At 44.4% G+C, this 21,400-nt stretch overlaps 1 protein-coding gene across 1 annotated transcript; it reads left to right on the top strand.

Moving 5' to 3' along the window:
- The first annotated feature begins 11,195 nt into the window (after positions 1-11,195).
- LOC122398963 lies at positions 11,196-20,257 on the top strand. Its single transcript, XM_043399233.1, has 4 exons — positions 11,196-11,464; positions 12,455-12,756; positions 14,270-14,525; positions 17,891-20,257. The coding sequence occupies exons 1-4, from the start codon at positions 11,204-11,206 to the stop codon at positions 20,255-20,257; spliced, it is 3,186 nt and encodes a 1,061-aa protein (XP_043255168.1). The 5' UTR covers positions 11,196-11,203.
- The last annotated feature ends 1,143 nt before the right edge of the window (positions 20,258-21,400 follow it).

Here is a 21,400-nt window from a genome sequence, read left to right as displayed (position 1 = left end):
TTTCAAGTTGATGCGGTGGCTAGTTACGGAGATAGAGTTTGTTTACGTTTCGTTGCACTACGGTCTTGGCAAGGTCGTTGACCGCACGTGCTCGTAGTAAACAGTAAACATTACGTCACTCGGTCACTCGGTTACTGGGTCAACGTGCGACAAGGAGGTCCGACGTGACGCGTTAGACGAAGACAGCGATAGTAGAATTGAAAAAATTACATTTTACATAAATTACGATATCTCGAAAACGGAAAGTCGTATCGCCAAAAACCAAAAGCCGTTTTAAAAGGGAAGGTTTGCCGCCTCCAACAGTATCTCAATAATGGATAAAACGCTAGTAGTACATTAGATATATATTTCCTATTTAAAGCGTCGTGTCTTCTTGCTGCCCCAAAATAATGTTAAATATTCTTTAAACGCGGAAACGCGAAAACATTTTGAACGCGCGGTAAGGATTGCTGGTGCTCGCTGAACAATTACCAAAGTTTTAATGCACGGTTGAACGATCAGCGGCAGCCCAGGAACACATGTGAATTCAAATTACCAGTCTGGCGAGAGACGCCACACACTCTGCTTGTCCGCGCATGAACGACCCTATTCTACTCGCACGGCCCGGGGCGACCCTATTGTACTAGTCTTATAAGGCACGGTATTATGTTAGTCTGACCAGAAATGATGCTGCTCTACTGCTATGTATCCCGTGGTTGCGTACATTGTGCTTATACGTGTCTACTTTACCGTTCGCTACCTATCTGACTACATAATATTGTCCATTTCCCCGATCAGATACTTCCACGCGAGGATCTATGATCTCACGAAACAATTCCAAACGTTCCAGACTCACTTCCACGCGAAATTCCACTAACAATAAATATCAACGTGCGAATTATGACGCTGTATGTAAAGAATCCCCATCGAATTTGCACCCCGTTGTCCTCCTATCGTTACATGGGTCCTCGATTTACCCGTTTCGAGTGTTTCGTCGAATTTCCAAACGTGTCTTCAGTCCCGAGCAATACCCGTATAATTTCATATCGGTGCACGGGCAAACGAGAGACAGAACACTTAACGCGCTTAACATAATTTGTTTCGAGCGCGTCGCGAGAGTGTCATTCGATCATCGCCGCGGAAAGGCTGCGTTAGGGGTAATTGCCTCTTACGCGGGATGAATTGCAAATTCGACGACGTTATATTTCCCCCGTGGCAAGGGCAAGTTGATTAGCGATACGTTGAAATTGAAACTAGATATCTGTGTCATCTATAAATGGAACGAAAGACGGATTCCCGTACGCCGGATGCGATCCAATGTTTCGCATCGACTGCCATCGCCGGGGCAAAATATATTTAACGTTTTCAACGAAAACAGAATGCCTCGATCGCGATAAAAAATTGTTTCGACGGTCATCTCGCGCGTGAAATGTCTGTTAAACGTTCGAATGATTTTTGATACGGGGAAATATTAAAAAGAAAAGAGTTCGAGTTTCGTTTCGTTTTGTGACAAGCGAATTTCCCCTCGAATTTTAAATTCGAAATTGAACGCGTCTATGGTGTACATATTATTGTATTCCAAATGGGATTAATGTTGTTCTGAAGTTTCTAAACGATGGATCGGGAGTGATTTATTATGACAGATACGTAACACGCTCAGGTGTGCAGGTTCAATAGAGAATTAAAAAAATGATTGTATACAGGATACAGTCGTATCAACAATAAATATTATTTTTCGAATTTTCAAAGAATTTGAAAAATACAAGAGAAGAATCTCGTTGCAAATAATAAATAACATTTTATTTAAAGCGAAAGTAACGGGTACGAGGTCGGGTGAGCGGAGACGACGGAACAAGATTGATACGTCGGATTATTTCCCCCTGAAAATTTCACGGTAATATCGAGTATTGGTAAAATCGCTTTAAAAGTGAACATTTTATAAAATCTCAGCGCAGTATCGAGATTCGATAATTTCATACATCCCGCAGCGCTCGATTCGCGTGAAATTAATTTACCCGAACGCGATACGGTTTCGTTTGACGCGCTGCCTCTGCTTATTCGCAAATAAATTTCATCCCCCCTCCGGACGCGACGTTAAACAACCCCCCGACGTTTGTTTAATTCGTAAATGAATCGATTCTCGTTAGTCGGAAACTGGGTCTCCCAGCAGCGACGATCTTTTTAATGAAAGAAAGTTGCAAAGAAAAATTAGTATTTTTCTATCGGTTTTCTGACGCAATTCCATTTTCTAAGATCTGTAAATGGTTCCAGCAGCGTTCGTCGTTAATTTATGGACAGATCGTGGTTCGGTTTGGTTTTCAGTAACGCACGATTCGTTTAATCAGCGTGTAGATTCGTGACCGCCGTCGCTTTAAATATCTCGCTGTGCATCGGCCCAAGGATAAGTTATGCTTTAAATATTCATCGCCATAAGGCGACATAGACTATTTTCGTGTAGAACCGACACCGCCATATGGCGCACGGATCGACACACATTACCTCTTAACCCTTTGCTGACTGTTTGATGCGTGAACGTCAGCCTCGACGAGACGTTTCAAGACCACCTTACGAAATCCATAAAGTTTATTTTCTACCAAGAAACGAGTTCTCTTCAACCTCGATTCGCAGCCAGAATTGGCAGAAATTCGTTGCTTCCTACTCTATCGTTCGCCATACAGAGTTAGCTGCATCCGTCATACATAACGACAAATCCTAAAGGCAATTCGTCCTTGTGAGTATAATTCAATATACATATTCAACGTAGCTCCATCCCAGTAATTTGTAATAGCGTGTATTGTCGATGTTGACGGGAGCTTCTGGCGAATCTACGGACTCGCCGCCCAACATTAACGATTTCCCATTAATTCGAAGAGATTAAAGGGGCACGAGACGTCAAAAAATTGATATTCACTTACAGTACTTCATTACGTATGTAATTATAAATATTTACCGTAATCTCAAAGGATATTCTCTGTTTGAACAATGAAGCAAACGTTGGAATAACAGAAGCGTTCGTGTAATCGAACGAAAGTCCCCCCGTTCGCGAGACTGATATTATCGTTCGAGATTAATCTTCCACGATAACAAGCGTCGGGCTCCGGAAAAATCGAGTAACGAAACGAATAATCGAAAACACTTCCAAGCAGCGCCGCCCTAATCGAATTTTCAGAATTCGCCGTGTCGCTGCGACTTTGCCTCCGTTCCGATTATCGAAAGGCTTAATTAAATCGCGCGGAAAAAGACGGAGGCAAAAAGACGGTCGTCCGGATCAGACGGCTGGATTGGATGTTCAATCCGAAAGTTGATTATCGAACGTTCCACCCCCCACCCCCAATCAAGCGACGGTTATATCGGAAATCGAAACGGTTCCCGGTCCGGGGAATCAAAAATACAATCGTCAGTCGTGAAAGGAACCGCGCTGACACCAATCTGTTGTGCCGTTTGTCATTCCTGACAAGGGAAATTCGTTTCCTGTTCCCGATGATTGGTTCCGCGCGTCCCTTTGAAAAATTATCCGGCTGGCGGGGCCTCTGTTTCGTCCGGCGAACGGGGGAAAAAAATGGGAGAAAACTCGGCGACAATGGCGCGGAAAATTCGTCTCGATGAAAACAGCCCGGGCTACCAAAATGTTTCCCGGCACCGCGGGAGGCGGCAGGCTGACCTTAGACCTCTGTGGCCGCTTTCGAGATCGATCCTCCGGGGAATTGAAACGGTACCAGCGGATTCGCCATTGTCGGAGGTCCTCGCGACTTTCGACGCGAGAGAAAAGAACGAGAGAAGCCACAAATCTTCGGATTATGGCCTGAAAGACGGCGGACGCTTTTTGGCTTTTATTCAAGCTGTCATTTTGATTCCCAATCTTACGTCGTCTCAAAGGGAGTTACGCTTGTACGATTTTTCGCGGTGATTATCAGCGTCTGGTTTCGCCAATCAGTCGATTGTCCGATCGGGTACAGCGTCGTGTAAATACAGAGGCAGATTTTTCTCCCGTGGCCTGTAACTTCGGAGTTGTTCGAACGAGCCATTCAAAGTCTTCGGTGGAAAATGTCTATCGATTCTCGTTATTCAGTTCCGACGCGTAAAGCTACGCGAAAGCTTTGAATGAGACGTCATTAACACGTTGAATGCAGCCGTGGGTCATCAATGAGGGTCGTCAGAAACAATACTTTGGTTAAGTAAGCAAACACGTTCTGCGAACTTGCCCGGAATTATTTATATTTTAATAATTTCCAACGTCCCTCCGTTTTTACGTTTATTTATCTGGGCCGTGAAAATATATAAAATACAAAAACTTACTGTTTCAATGCAGCATTTCTATTTTTATCCGTTAAAATGTTGACACGAGAATGCATTAATATTCTTCTATTCAAGGGAGTTCGGTAAAAGTTCTGCATAGAAAGCGTTTGAAAAACGATGGAAAGTTTACCCTGTCATATAATAGCTACTCTTTGTCGACGAGCTATTCTATTTAAAAATATTTATAAAAAGATTTTGCATTTTACTATCGAATCAACCTTGAGAACAAAGTTAATTCGCTAGAAATATTTTCTAGCCGCTATAATCTGCCCTTAGCAGATTCTATACGCGTATCCCGCGAATCCAAAGTGAAAGACGACATTGCTCGTATCCACGGCGCCAGAAACGCGAGCTGTTTCAAATTCGATCGATCAGAAATTATTCATCCATGTTCACCCGTTACGTCACGCCCGTCGTTATCAAACTGATGAAAGGGTTACGTAAATTTCCGCGAGCGACAGTCGTAGAAAGGGGAGATAAGCAGAGAATGTATCCGTTCCGACGTGTTCGAAGTAACAGTTGCAGAACCGCCAGCCGTTAACGTCGGATCGATCTCGCGGATGCTCGAATCGGTTCCGGTCATCTTTTACCGGAAGAAACGCCTCCAGCGAAACGGAAGTAGTACGCGGGACGTGTATCTGCGTGTAAATTGCCTCCGCGACTCTTTTCTTTGACGCTTCGACGCGGATCCAGCGAACAAAAACGATTCCAACGTGTCCTTTGACATCGGAGAACGTCGACGTCCTCGAGAGTCTTCTTTCGCGCTGCCTTGCAAAAAAGTCACGTGTCTCTTCAGGTGTGTTTAAGATTCGAATTTACGTAACAAAGAAACTAACAAGAACCATACACTGGGAGATCTCGTCTCGATATTTACGAAACTCTGGTATTGTTGTTTCTAGATCAACTTTAGAGGGTGAGAAATACCTTGCAAAAGGTTCAAACTTTTACAGTCCAAATAATCATTGTGGATTATACAAATTTTTTGGATTAACGAAAAATGGGAGTTGCAATAGGAGTTTGAATGTTAAGTGGGTTGCAATAAATGGGAGTGAGAATTGCTGTTAGGGACGAGAGCGAGCGGAAGGGTTGTTCCATTGATTAACCTACCTCGCAGCGACCTTCAGCCTAGTCAAAGCTACCCTACGATGCGTGAAAAAATAATAGGGAAAACCAAGGGAGAAAATACACGGCGTGGAGTGCTAGTTGCATTGGCGGTTAATCGGTCGGCCATGTATCACCTTTGTCGACGCTGAACGACTGGTAGCAGCCGCCATCGCCGTAACAATTTTTCAACGGAACGGTGCAATCGGTGTCGCGAACAGTGTCACTGCAGCGACACATATTGGTTTGTAAATAATCTTTCATTACCATTCGCCCGGACGTATTGGCTACAAACTGTTAATTTGCTCGAATTTAACGAGAAAATTAATTTCGTCGCTGGTGATTTATTTAGTCGCTGTGCTCGCAATCGCCCCATATAGATGAAACGAATTGGTAATTGCTTCGTAAACGGTGACGTATTTCTGCAATTAATTGTGTCCATTGTGATTCGAACGTTCCGGCGTAGATACGTAAATAAAAAATTTACTTGTGAAACTCGTAGAGTACAGGAAGAAACCCAGGTTATAATTAACTTAGAGTGTTATAAAAATTGATATGGTCAATACCGTACTTTATAGTAGCAATATGTTTGCAATTTATGGTAAATCGATTTCTCTGTTGTGTAGTTAGAAGTATGGAATTGTTAGGATTGTGAAAAAGGGGACAAAAAAATGCAGAAATTTTTCGACGAAAAAAACAAATTTCAAATCGTTCTGGAAAAATTATTTTCGGTTGTGAGGGTCAATTACAGTCATTTTCGGTGAATACACATACCCCCGAAATCCTACCCATTTTCGAGGAAAAAATTCGAGGTGTGAAATTTTTCGGCAAAATTAAAAGATTTCTAATCATTCTGGAAAAAATATTTTTAGTTGCGGAGGTCGATTACAATCATTTTTGGTGAATAGACATACCCTCGAAATCCTATCCAGTTTCGAGAAAAAAATTCGAGTAGGTGGACCATATTTTCGACAAAATTAAAAAATTTCAAATCGTGCTGGAAAAAATATTTTTAGTTGCGGAGGTCGATTATAATCATTTTTGGTGAATAGACATACCCTCGAAATCCTATCCACTTTCGAGAAAAAAATTCGAGTAGGAGTGAAGTTTTTCGGGGGGAAAAAAAAATTTCAAATCGTTCTAAAAAAATTATTTCCTGTTGCAGGGACCAATTATAATCATTTTTGGTCGGTAGACATACCCCCAAAATCCTACCCATTTTCGAGAAAAAAATTCGAGGTGTGAAATTTTTCGAGAAAATTAAAAAATTTCAAATTGTTCTGGAAAAATTATTTCCGTTTGTGGGAGTTAATTACAATAATTTTCGGTGAATACACATACCCCCGAAATCCTATCCATTTTCGAGAAAAAAATTCTTTAATGAAACTATAATGTGTGAAAATGGTAGTGAGGCTCTATGTCCAATTAAAATGGGCCGAAAAAATACATTGGATGTAAGGTCTACTCGAATACCTCGTCTGTGGCTGGAGATTGATTAATTCGCGAAGGTAAAGAAGTTATGGACCGTTAAACCGAACATATAATGGATGCGGTGTACATTGGAAATGCAACGTTTTACGAGTGTCGCAAAAGTGCGAAAGACGAGCAGATTGCTGATGGAATAAACGTAGTTTATGGAAATCCGTTGGACATTAAGAGGCTCGAAAGTGGTGATTTTAATGTCTCGGGCGTAGATCAAAGCGGGAGATCCATTAAGTTTAACGCGGGGAACGGGGGGAACTGAAATTGAGTCGGATACAAAATGTACTGTTAATGATCTTGGCTGTAAAGCTTTAATCATGGACAGACCAAAAGGATTACGCTAAATAAGAACGACGAACGGAAAACGAATTCGGCGTTTCAGGAGCACGCGAGCGAAATCACCATCGAAAGGCCACAGAAACGGATTTCGAAAGCAGTTAAACGTGGATTCTATTGCAAATATTATCACTTAAATTAAACCAGGAAGATTAATTTTAAAATTGCTTTACTTTTCTCCTGACATTTTTTAGCTCCGACTGTTTCAGAGATTTTGGGATTTCATTATTATTGAATTCTAGCCTTACACATCCAGAACAGTCACGTTTCGTTCGCCATTTATAGAGCTTGTAGCAGATTTCGAGGGTGGTTAGCGCTACATTAGAAGGATTTATCCATACGTGATTAGATGTTGTTCCATGCAAAATCAGCAAAGTTCGACGAACGTGCCGTTTTGGCGGAATCGCGTGAAACCTGGCGAAGAACGCGCCGTAGCCCGGCCTTAATTACAACGCGGCGAAACGGGTAATGGACTCGCGAGAAAACAGCGCCGCGTCGAAATGTGCATCCGCGCGAATTAATTAAGCGTTAGCCCGGGGAAAAGAGGAGAAGAACCGAGCGTGGCCGTTCGTACGTTGATTCTGATAAGCTCGAAAACGCTCTCGACGCTGGGAGCGGTTAACCCTGCCAGCGGTCATTTGTCTCTGGAAGCTTTAACGTCGGCCGCATCCGAATTGCAAATTCGAGATAATGGAAGACGTGCGGGTGAATATAAACCAGCGAACCCCTTCCTTTACACCGGAACTGTGTTTCTTCGACGGTGGACCCGGACTCTGTTACGGCTGGTTCAATTTACACGGCGGGGAGGAACCGCGTTTAAGACCCAAACGTCCTGGCGGGAACTATGCTTGACGAGAGTCCTCGAATCGTTAACAGAGGTCTGGAGCGTTTCCTGTTTTCTATCTTCTCAAGTTTTCGAGTTACTATGCTCGCAGATACGCACAGTTTCGACGTTAAAGAATGTTTAGGTGAAGCAAATACACCGTACGACTTTGTATTAAAATCTGAAATTATTCACCGTTGCACTTTTCTTGAGAGAAACTCACAGATCTTTTCAAATGTTCTGCTCTTAAAGAGTTCCAAAATTGCTGGAGTTATGCAGATTTAAAGAATACAGTATCCACGCTGCTGACTAAGTGCAAAACTTTGAACGCGTTTTTCTCGAAACTGGGTTTTTAGAACGACGAGGGTTCCTCGAGAACGACTGTACAGACTTTCACGAGGCCTCTGTCTAAATTTAATTTAACTATTTCGGGGGATGATTTCTGACCACAGACGTAATTTAAAAATGATACTTCACAGAGTGGTCCGTTCATCGTTTATCAACAAAATTCGATTATAATTGGGGGAATGTAATTTAGAACGCTAGAAATTATAACGGTTAGGGGGTTGTAATTACAGTATCTACGAACACATCGGGACACTTGATGCGTTCCACGAGTTCGCCAGACACTGTGTATGCACAGCTGTTGCGCGTAATCGCGTGCTCGTTTGATTTATCGAGAGAACAACCTGCTCGGCCATTAAAAACCGTTTCGTAACCGTGGGGGTAATCGCAACAGAATGCGGATGTTTGTTTCAGAAAGTTCGAGGCAAAGGTGAGGACGCATAAATCCGCGAGCGGAAACGTTGATAGAAGAAAACAGGGTCAAGGGTGGAATCGTTACCGAGACCGTGTAATTTCCTGGTTCCGTCCGGATGCTGCGACGTTGTCTTAAATCGATGGTGATATCAGGAGGGATTTATCACACCCGGCCTTGAATCCGGATTTCAAACAGCCGGGGGGGACATTAGAGACGAACGTCAATGTCTACTATGGCGCTGGACGATTCGCACGGAAGCGCGAAAGGTTAGTGAAAGCACCCTTATCCGTCGACCAGTTGAATTAATGCGATCGAGACGGTCTTCGAGGGTCGAGCTCTCGCAGTTCGAGCCCGTAAATGCTTAGAAACCTTTAAAAGCCGAGGCACTTTACGCTGAATTTATTTATTAATAGCTTCGAGCAGTCGTCGAAAGTAAAAACAACCTGCCAAGTTCAGTTCTTATTATTGAATCGAATCAAATTTGAAAGTTGAAATAATAAACGTCAGAATGCTAGAAAGACTCTTTAAAAGCTTTATACGGCGCGAATTCCGAAGATTTAGCCTCTGGAAGCGAGCTTGGAAACTTGGAGGACTCGAGTTTTATACGCGAACTTCGAAAACTCTGTTCAAGCTTCAGAATTGAAATTTCGAGGACTTCCCACGCAATAACAATTCAATTGTCGAACTATAAAGCCTCGAAGATTTCAACGCGGAGGATAGAATCAGATATTCTTGAGAAGATCTTTGGATTAATTGACTCCTGTAAAAACTTTGAACAAAAAAGACGTTTCGATGTTTGTTCTTTGTTGATCGATTCCACGATATTCCGCGTATAAACCAACTTGTCGTGCTTTGTGGGTCGCCGCCAGGCTTTTGCATCGAAAAGATCGTCGTTCCCAGCTCTCCTGGGCGGTTCGGGATTTTCCCAGGGAAAAAGTTTCCCTTCGTGTAATGAAAATAACGCGTTCGTTAATATTTCTTTCTCCGCGGTTGCGTATTTCCAGCTGCTGGGGATTCCTTTGCGCCGTTCTCCGTCTTTTTCGTTCGCTCGCTTTCAGAGGATTCTCAAAAGCGCATTCCGACATCACAGTTTAAACTCTCCGAGCATCGGAATAACACTTTCTTGACTTTTCGTACTTCCGACTTTCGCCGCTCAGCTTTTTCCAATATCATCCCCTCTGTCTTTGCTGACTGACTTTTCTACTCTTCCTCCAGCCTTCTTTATCTTTCATTTTGCAACCTTCTTCCATCATTTTTAACTAACCCTCGGAATATTTTCGATAAAGTTTACCCGACGTAATCAGCGTCCTTTCGTTACCGTGCAGGTTTATTCTGCATTTATTTTACGCAACAAAGTTATCGCGAATCGTATCAGGATGATTATACCGCATCGTCTCTTAATAAAAAAGGCTGAGTTTATTTTCTCTGTAACGAGGCACGTATAGAATACATGGCGGATAAAATGAGCGTCGTGGATTCATGAAAATTGAGACGAGACATCAATGTTGCCCCAATTACTGACTTGAAGAATAAAAATAGTCGCTGTTCCTATTCTTCATCATATATTCCATTACTTTCATTCACAGATTTATATCAGTTCTCGAATATCGTTCGCTAAAAAAAATTTGGAATTAGAATAGTGATAATATCGTATATAAAACCATTATTTATTTGATTATCCAGCTGTCGAGGTATAGTTTAAATAGTGATCGTAACTTGCCTAGAACAATAATTTAACGAAGCGTGAAATAGTTCTTAGAATTCTCTTTCGATTATCCAACCTCCCCAAGGGTGAAACAACCGCTAATATCGAAGCTACGTATTACGTTTGTGCCTCTATGATTCTAAAATTGCAATATTGTCAAGGTATAATATAAATAGTGATCGTACCTTGCGTAGAACAATAATTTAACGAAGCGTGAAATAATTCTTAGAATTCTCTCTTGATTATCCAACCTCCCCAAGGGAGAAACAACCGCTAATATCGTAGCTATGGGATGAGTTTGTGCCTGTATGATTCTAAAATTGCAATATTGTCGACGTACAATTTAAATAGCGATCGTGCCTTGCGTGAAATAATTCTTAAAATTGCCTTTTGATTATCCAGCCCCCCTAAGGGAGAAACAATCCCTATTATCGGAGTTACGTGTTGCGTTTATGGTTGTATGATTGTAAAATGGCAATGTTGATTTGTGACGGTGTCGCTGAGGATTGATGTAATTTTTCAGGACATTTGGACGCGGAGGGGGCGGAAGATGGCGCGTTGAGCCGAAAATACGGGGACTGAAATTCCAATCGAGCGAAATTTCTATCGCGTTTGGCCGGATGCGCCATGTCGTCCCGCGAAGGACGCGTTTACGAGCGGAATCTTACTTGAAAACGCAGAGCCGTGGAGAAACGACCGGCTTTGAAGCTTGCAAATTACAATGTCAACGCCCGCTACCGACCCGCTGCCGTCCACCGTTTCCGGTGAATTGACGACCGCTCTTCTACCGACGGTTACCAAGATCGATACGCGGCTCGACGTCAATCCAATTTCGGTGGTTTTGGCGGTGTCAATAGTCTGCATTTTATCACCAATTACCGTCACTGGAAACTCCATTATCCTGGCGGCGTTCTATAGATACAAGAGGCTGCGTACTGCGTCCAATTACTTGCTGGTCTCTTTAGCCGTCAGCGACTTCGGGGTAAGCCGTATTCCACGTTACAAACTCGCAACCACTATGCTTCGATAACGATCACGTACTATTAAAATTGGGAAACACAAACCCCATAAACGACGTAAACTATAAAATCTTCTTCAGAGGCCTCCGGGCGGGGCCACTTCCGCCTCCGCCATTTTGGGTTCCTCCGGTTCCCTCCATTACGTGTTCCTTTTCACTGATTTATCCATATCATTACAATCACAATTTTTCTCTCGAAACGCAAGGTTACGTCAGCGATAAAGATAAATAAACAAAAGGACGAGGGTTCGAATCGATAAAAATCACTCGAATTTAAATCCGATAGCGCGCTGTCAGCTACGTCAAATTCGAAGGAGGCACTGACACTGGAGAGCCCCATTGTCCCTCAAGATCGAGTACTTTAATTAGTCAGCTAATCGATTCGAACCTCCCACAGATCTCCGGATACAATTCGCCCCAATACCATCGAATGTGCTTCAAAATATCCGATTACGACGGGTTAATGGCTTTACGAGCAGAGCTCCCGTGTAGATCTGTTTTTAAAATTACGCGACATTTACGGCGCTCCGTATCTCGTTCGTGCTCGACGACGTTTATAAAACGCAACACGGAGGCGAAGTTTCGAACGCTGCGTTATCGCGATACCTTTCATTTCCGCCGATGCATTTCCTTGCGCTTTCATTGTTTATCGCGGAAGCTCGCGAGCGGGGGAGGACAAGGTCGGCGCATCCGGCTGTTTTCGCTCACGAGGTTGCGACTAAAAATTGTTGAACCGGCTCTATGCAAAATTTAAACAAAATTTAAGAGCATTTAGAAACATTACGATCTATAAACTGTACGTCCAAGTCGAAATCAGCTGGAGATAGTAGTTTATACTGTATTTTATTCGTTTTCGTCGCGTGGTTGCAAACTGGGGGGACCATAATGGCCGCCAAAGTCTTAGATTGACTTCGAAAGTAGCGTAGACTGAAATTCGATATTACTGTCGCGCAGATCGGAGTATTCATGCCCTTTGGAATGCAGCTGGAGCTCTCCGGGCTCCCAGAAAATGGCGTCACGACGTTGTGCATCATCCCTTATTGCATCGTGATCGCGCTGTGCAGCGTGAGCGTCCTGGTGACCGTGGCAATCGCCGTCGACCGTCTGACCTCGCTGGCGCAACCCCTTAGGTACAAGAACATCATCACTCACAGCAGTATCGAGAAATACATCGCCGTGTTCTGGATCTACGCAATCGCCGTGGGCCTCTCGCCCCTGATCTACGCCAAGGCGATCAGCGAGCCCCAACCCCACAGGTGAGCCTTAACATTTAGGAATTCATTTGGCTAATTTATCTCCGCGAATCTTTGATATTTTCGTAGGCGACCATAACGCGACTTTAAAGTCAACAATTTTCAGACGTCGTATACCATAGTTGTACACTATAAATAGAAGTCCTGGAAATATTAACGCTCTTACGCAAGGTCTAGACTAGGTCTGGGTCAGGCAAAAATATAACAGAGGTCGTTTGGTCTCCAGACAGTGGTCTCGTGCGTGACAGTAATAAAATATTCGTTGAACCGCTTTGCGATCGTTTTGCCGAAACATTATCGTTTCACTTATCGTGGAATGGATTAACCCTAATGTCTGATTATTATTTAAACGATGGGGGACGATTCGTATGAAATTGCAAACCACAAACGTGGTTTCGTGGACCCCTGACACGCATCGACGTTATCACGGTGCACAATCTATGTTGAGAAAGGAAATCTCCTATTTTAAATTAACATTTTCTCATCGAATTGTGTCGCGTTTGATTATCGAACAGTCGAGTAACTTAAATTACTTGATAATCGCAACTAAAGACACGGTTTGAGGAAAGTTTGACGTTGCGCGACGATCTGCTTGGCAAACATGCCGAAAATTGTTGAAATCAAATTAGCCACTAGTCACGTTCCTCAAACAGGAACGAAACGAACGGAAGAACGAAAACTCGTAAATGTTGTACGTAGTTTTGCAATCGCACGTTTTCATTAAGAATGCAGCTGTCGGCGTTCCGTTTCCTCGTGTTTGTCGAACACGCGCGCGAGAAAGAATGGAACAAACATCCGACGGGAAACGCGCGAACGTTATAAGTTTCTTCTCGTTTTTAAAAAACGTTTCAACGCTGCTAAGGATACGGGGTTAACGGGGTAACGCGAACGCCCCCGTCTTTCATCGAGTTTCCCCACTGTTTGCCTCTCGTAAACTCGTAACTGCGTAAGCCGGGAAACAAAGCGAGACGCAAAGTAGAAATTCCATTCGATAACAGCGGGGCCGATTAATCTCAATTTATCGCTCTCCCATTATCGTCTCGAACTTTGTTTGCCCTAACAATTGACTCTTCCGTCGCAACGCCGTAATCGAATCACTATGCAAAACACGTGGGAGGAACACAGAGAATTGGTGAAACGTTAGATACAGCTCTATGGGCATTTCCGCGATCACGAGCAATATCGGCCTTATTGGATATTAGGGGTAGCATCTGGCATTAAATGTGGGGGAAGCTTTCCTAATAAAAGTTACAGGTTTAGTTGTTCGACCGACACGATGCAATATCGCGACCTTGACACGTGGTCTGCGTTCCGCCAACAAGCACGATCACTGTCCGTTACGATTAAAGCATTAACTCAGCCAATATATGTACACGCATACTGGGGCAATCTGACGCCATTAGTAAACGTACAATTAATTATCGTAAAATTCTCTACAATTTCCCCTCACTTTTCAACTGATCTTGCACGATCCTTAAGTGAAACACAGGTGACGTTAATTGAATTTCTATTGCAGTGGGAACTGCAGGTTCGGTGCAGCGGTGCTTCCCCCGGTGAGGGTGTTCCTGGTAGGTGCCGTATGGGCACCCAGCGCCCTCGTGCTCCTCGGTTGCTACATGTACGTGTACCTGGTGGCTCGTGCACACGCACGTGCGATTTATACGGTGGAGCTGTCGTTCAGGCATCAAACGCAGACCCTGGCGCTGCCGCGTTACGGTCAAACACTGGCAGTCACGGTCGGAGCTTTCCTCATCCTCTGGCTTCCCTTTCAAGTGAGTGGAACACGCCTGCACACACGCGTCCCATAAATCTCCATTTACATCGCGGCACTAGCAGCGTGTAAATTCTTACGGGAATTAATTCCTCTCGCTGTTGCCGCCCGCGTTCCGTCCCGTCCGACTGTTATTACTCTCGTACTACTTGTCCGTCTGACTCGCGACGCATCAATTCTACTTCGCCGCTAACACGCGTCGAACCGACTCGCGTAGTATATTTCCTTGCCTGTGCATTGGAAACGCGAAATATTAAATACAGACGAAGGGTAATCATATAATATAAACATTTTTATAGAATATTGTATAATTTTTATAGAAATTTTAATTCTCGAAAAAAAAAGGAATACTTGAAGATACGAGTTATTATATTTTGGGTTTGAAACAACCTCTCTGCAAAGCTCCCATTTCATTGATTCTATTAATAAAAATATGAATTTGCATGAAGATTCGTCCATTCAAGTTTACTAAAGAAAGTAAATTGAAAACCTAGACGTGTATTAAACAAATAAATAAATAACAGCCGCTCTGTCAGTTCCTAAATAAAAATTGCAGTTCGAGTTGTAGAACGAATCAAAATTTTAACGTCACGAACGAAGTACCATTCTGTTGCTGTCTGTTGGTTGAATGGTCTCGTTGATTGTTCGATATAGCAATTTAAAAAAAACAACCGAATCGAGGGGAAATGCCGCAAGGCAACGACGTAAACACGCACATATCAGGATCGAAGTATGTACACAACTGGGAATGCCTCTGTATTCCTGCAACTTGGAATTGCTTCCACCGCGTTATACGAGAGTAATTCACCCCGTTGTACGAGGATTCCAGAAATTTGTTCACCACGTTATACGATACCGTACTACGCAGTGGTTTCATTTCCAGTTTATCGTTACGCCCAAATATACGTATCCCGAAACAATATTACCTTCGGCAAACACATCCGGAGCATTTTATTCGACGCCATTGCGCGCGGTCCTATTCTTGGCGAACGGTGCAATACATTCTGCTCTGCTATAGCTACATTTTTTACGATTTCTTTCGATTCATTTTCCAACCATAGATATAGCATTTCGGTGATAGATTGATCGTATAAATACACTTTCTTTCTATGTAAATGTACTCGAAAAATGTTGCACGTTCGCTGCAGTTTGCTGCTCGATTATTTTTGAACCATTCGTCAAAATGAAGTAACACGTATTAATACATCGCTCGAAAGTTCTTTCCGTGCTGTTTACGAATACATATCTTGCATTTGCTTGGCTTTTCGTCGTACGTTTCGTTTATTATTAAACCGAGTTGCAGAGAGACCGATATTTCGAGACTTTCGCGTCATTATCGAAGTTAAAACTATAATTCTACAATTAGAACTGTAATTCGCGCAGTTTGAAATCCAGAGTTTGTTATACATTTTTTTTTTTTTAGCAGGTGATCCCAGAGTGAGTTTTACAGGAGCAGTTAATGGAGTAATATATATTTTAATCCGTGTAATATTATTCATAAAAATAGTCTCTGTTGCATGCAACAATCAGTTTTCAATCTATATTTAAATCATGAATTTTTCTAAATACGTGTGTATTTTGTCACGGATAAAATTATCAATATTTTTATAACGCACAGAGCAAGCTCCCATCTGCTACCTTGAATTTATAAACATAACGTTGAATAAACGATTGCACGTTAAATCGCGAAAGAGATCGCCGTATTATCGCGTTTAAAAATGCATTTGGCTCGAACGGGAATGTTGACGCGCGACACGCTCGACGAGCATGGACAACGGGAAACGTTCCAGCGGAAGCTGATAATTTAATTTTTAAAGCGGCAAGTTCTCGCCGTTGATTTCATCCCCGGTAGAAATAAAAATTCAACCGACGCCTCACCTGTACCGAGACGGGGCTGGTGATCGATTGGTATTGCGAGAATCGACAGGGCGAGCGTGGTAATGAGATTTTCGCGACGCGTCTGTCTCCATCCCCCTTTCGAGCAAAAGTTTCGCGCGACTGAAGGGTGAAAAACGACCCGTAACTTTCGAAATTGCGCCAGCGAGAAAGTTGGCGGAAACGAGCGTCGGCTAACCGCGAAGAGAGAAACAGAGCTTCGGTGAACTTGCAGCCAAAGCGTGGCCCTTTTTATTTTTCCCTTACACAGCCCCCGTGTCGCAAGAGAAACGACGATCACGAACGAATCCCTTGTACCGCGATACAAATTAACGAAACACGAACTAATGTCCACGAGTCTTAATTTCGCGAGACTCGCGGAAACTTCGTCCGTCGTGAAATTTGCAAATCGCGATCGCGCGAGTGTCGCGAAGTTTTCTGGACCGGTACGTTCCAACTTTGTCGATGAAATTCATGTTCTGCTTAACATTTATATCGCGAAACTTTAAATTGCCATGTTCGTTTATCAGTATCACAACGAAAGAATTAACTTTCCGTTTGCGTGGAATGCCCGTAAAGTTCCTATCTGTCAGTTCGTCGATAGTGTCGATAATTTTTCTGTAACAGTTCTTAAAAAATCATATCCCCCAATACTTAAGAACTTTCACGATGAAGCCACGTGCAAAGAAATCTGAGGGGGCAGTAACCAAGACGAAAAGATTCACAGGAAATATGGTGTCTGTCTAACATAGAATATTGATAAAAATGCAGGAAGTTTACGAACACCTCGTGTGTTTCAAGTTTGAATGCATATTTTTGGAACTGGAAGAAGCGACGCGGCTTTGTTCGCCGCTCTGCGCGACTCTTTTCATATTTTCTGCGGGGGTGAAAACAACCGAACGCCAAGTATACGTTGATTTCGGCTCGGTGCCCGTCCCACCAACTTTCCTTAATGGAGGTCGAGACGAATAGCTCGCATTTTCGCTCGTATATTACACACACACACAGACGTAACGACGTAGTTCGATCATACTGTTCATGCTGTAGGAACATTAAAGCCGCCCACGTGGATGAACCAAAGACGGATATTTGGATAGATAAAGACAAGTTTCTGAGCTCGTGCACTCGACCTTGACCCTCTCTGCAACGCATTCGATCACGTTGACTCCCCCTTCTTCCTGCAAATTTAATCCCGAATCCTTGCTGAAGCTGTGCAAATACAAACGTGGTCACTTCATAACTTCGATCGCCATTTTTAAACTTTGTTAATTGCTCAAAATTTCGGTTAAATTCAGTAGTTTCTATCCATCGATACTCGCCGCCAGAGGGCTACGCTCTTGATTCTCTCGCAAGCACTCGACTGACCCCTTCGTTGAACTCGTCAATAAGGCTTCCTAAGGAGGTGACGCCACAGATATGCTAAAAATTGAATTTACCCTGTTAAATAAATCATCTATATCCTTGTCAACGACCCAAAACTCTGTTTTCCAGACGTGTATGCTGCTGGACATCTTCTGTGGGACCACGATATTGTCCGAATGGACCGTGGTGTGGTTGGGTCTGCCCATAATGGCGCACAGCGGCGTAAATCCGTGGATCTACGCGTTCCATCACGGCGAGATGAGGGTAGCCGCGGGAAAAATCACGGAGAAGCTGGTCGCGTTGTTCGGTGTGACGCCCAGTCGATACGGTTGCTCGCCGATGAGACGTGGCTCGAACACGAACTTGGAATTAGCGGAGGTAAACAACAGCAACGACGGCAGGAGGCATCCCGTGGAGGATTGTTTCGCGGCGAAGCAGAACAGCACGCTCTACGCCAGCAAACGGTGCCTGAACGCGTCCGGAAGGCACACGGACATCTCCCCGGAGAAGAACGTCGATCGAGCGTCCTCCGAGAGCAAGCAGTCCGACATCGTTGACGAGGACATCCACGACTTGACGAAGATGCTGGATTTGAAATACATAATCGACAGGAACCACATGATCGACTCGAACCACAACATCGACAAGATCAAGAACCTCAAGTATCTGCTGGACCCTACGTTCAACAAGATCCGGCACCTCAGACGGCTGAATCACAAGAGGCTCACCAGCAAGAACTTCTCCAAGGCGTCGGAGCCGAAGTTCACCTCGTACCAGAACCTGAAGAGCGACGTGACGTTGAATCGAAAGGCTCTGCAAATGAACACCATGTCCGATCCTGTTCTGAGCGCCGACAGTCCCGCGGTCCACACCAAGGACTTCAACGACGCTCTGAGTTCCGTCCACGCGAAGAGGAGGAACTCGAACCTCTGCTCCATGTCGGATCCGAACATCAAAGCGGCGACCGGTCGCTCCGAAGTGAATCTCCGGCTACCCGTGAGCGGGAACGTGATCGAGACTCACCGATACTCGGTGCAGAACTTGGATCACAACAGATACGACGGCGGTCTGGCCAAGCACGTGATGCTGTCCAGGCAGCTGGAGAACCAGAGACGGTTTCATCTCTATCCGCGGCCGCGAGTGAAGATCAACAACCTCGATAAAACGAGTCCCACCCTGAATCTGAGGCTTCGAAATAGTTACACGTCGCCCTCCACGCCGGACAGCGCGAGGTCCAGTCTGCTCAGCAGCCAGAAAACGTCCCCCAAACACATGATGATCACTCCAAACCAGTTGGCCAACCTCGTTCGATTGGATAATGTGACATCGAGGAACATGGAGCCCAGACTAGACACAGCGTCCAGGCTGCTGCAGGCCAGAAGGAACATCGAGATACTGAAACATTCCGAGTCGATCAACACCATAGAACCTATGACTCACGCGAGGCTGCTAGAGCCTTACAGAGTCATGGAGACTCTGACTGTCCCGACGATACACTCGGAGCCCCCGAGTCCCATAGAACCTCTGCCTCTGGCGTCCCTCGAGGAGGAAAACACGAAAAATTCCGAGCCTCTGAAGCTTTTCGAAAATACCAACTACCCAAAGTCTCCGCTGAACAACAGGAGAAGTCCCGACAGACACTCGGACCCTGTGATACCATCCGTCTTGCTGAACATCGAGGACTTCAGCGAGGATCCCGGGAACACGGAGAAATCCAGTCAAGACGGTTCGTCGAGCAATCTACCGTCGTCGAGCCTGGGGCCGTCGATGGAGCCCATAGATCTGTTCGAGGCTCTGATCAAGAACTCCGAGAGGTTCAGGGAGGGCAGACTGCCGGAGCCAATCTTCGCTGAACATGACTCCACGAGATTCAGCTCGCGGAGGCCGTCGGACTCGAAATGGTCGGAGTCCTCGAGGAGCCAGGAGATCCTGTCCAACGTGGGTGAGCATCAGACGTTCCCCTCGTCGTACTCGGTGAACAATTTCCAAGTGTGCAACAGCGGCAGCGACCTGAACGACCTGACGTCTCTGGATCCCTTCGTTTGTCCGGACGCGTTGACGTCGTCGTTGCGCGAGTCCTTCTTCAGCGCGCCGTCCGTGCCCGACTCGGAGATCTTCACGTCGTTCGAGGAGAACGACGAGTCGAACCTGACCTCCGAATCGGAACGGGAGTTGTCCCCGTGCAACTTCGCGTCTACGATCAGTCGAAAGAGATCGATGAACGAGGCGGACTTTCAGAGCAAGTCCACGGACTCGGTGTTCAGGAACAGGTGCCTGTCGACGAGGTCCTGCACGATCCTGCGGCTGGAACCGTCCCTGCATCGTGGCAGGCTGAGAGTCAGGCCCGGCACGGATTATATCCTGAAGAACTCGTCCGGTAAGAGGAACCAACGCCTGGCGCCTCTCGCCACCCCGACGCCCACGGACATTTGCACCCCCACGTTCGAGTTCGTTTCGGAGATCAAGGGCGACAGCGGCGTTGGCGTTAGGGTATAGATCTCTTCCACGAGCTCGAGAGATAGCTTTTGTTTATGGGAGTAGAGTGGTGATTTTTAGAATGAACAGTGGAAAACGCTGGATCTCAACGAGTGGTATTCGCTATAGAGGTTTGCTATGTTGAGGAAGTGAGATCGGAGGCGTTGAATGGTCGAGTCGATCGAGTACTTGCGAGAGCGCGTACCCCTCTGGTGGCGGATGTGGGAAATGTCGCTTTCTCGCAAGTATTCCTCGACTGGCATCTGATGTTGAATTTGTCTCCACTCCACGAAAAGTGAAGGTGATAACTTTTGGGATCGATGTTCATTTTAAGAATCACTACTTTGTAAATCGAATTGCGAAGAATTTTTACACGCGCCCGTGTTGTACGGTGGCACGATCGCGCTACGTCTGTATTTTTATAACGGCCCAAAGCCCGCTGGAAATTATTCTGTCTACCTGCTTAGGGGAACGTACTGAAGTAGATAACAATTATCGTGAATTATTGGTATCGAACTTTCGAGTTGGACTGTGATAGTATGACGTGTCTTTAGCGGGATCATAGAGCGATCGCGTCAGAGAGAAAAATTCTATAATTATAGCTTTACCCCGATGATTAATCCTTGGACTCACGAGGATCATTGAGATATGCCTATTATCGCGATATACGGTTTGTTTAAGTATTTAAATATTACTCTTTAAAGAGAAACGTTGCTTAAGAGACTATAAGTATTCTTGAACGTTGTAATGTCGAGAGCCTCCTTGTAGAAACGATAGCTTTTAAAATTTACTGCTTCGAAGTTACTCGATGAAACTCTTTCAGTATTTAGTTGAAAAACTTACGATTAGACAGACTCTATCCACGATGAAACTAAACTGTTCTGTACAAGTACAAGCAAAGTTTGCAAGCTAGGCTCAAATCGTCTCTCGAAGTTACTCAGATTTTACGGAGTCTTAGGATTAACGTCGTAACATAAATTTATAATATATTACAGAGACTACACTGACATATTTAATATAAATGAAAAGTTCAAAATGTGAAATATCAGAAGGCGAACGGCGCCGAGTAATGTAACTGGTTTAATTAATCGTTTATGGATATATAAAAAAAAAATCATTGTTACCGAAGTCGCGCGTAATGTGACGAGCTCGATTTCTATTTAA

The sequence above is a fragment of the Colletes gigas genome, unplaced genomic scaffold (assembly GCF_013123115.1).
Source record: "Colletes gigas isolate AHSC1104 unplaced genomic scaffold, ASM1312311v1 Colletes_gigas_Sc00012, whole genome shotgun sequence".
In the NCBI taxonomy this organism is placed as follows: domain Eukaryota; kingdom Metazoa; phylum Arthropoda; class Insecta; order Hymenoptera; family Colletidae; genus Colletes; species Colletes gigas.
The sequence above is the reverse complement of the archived record's forward strand: the minus strand, read 5'-3'. Positions and strand labels throughout refer to the sequence as shown.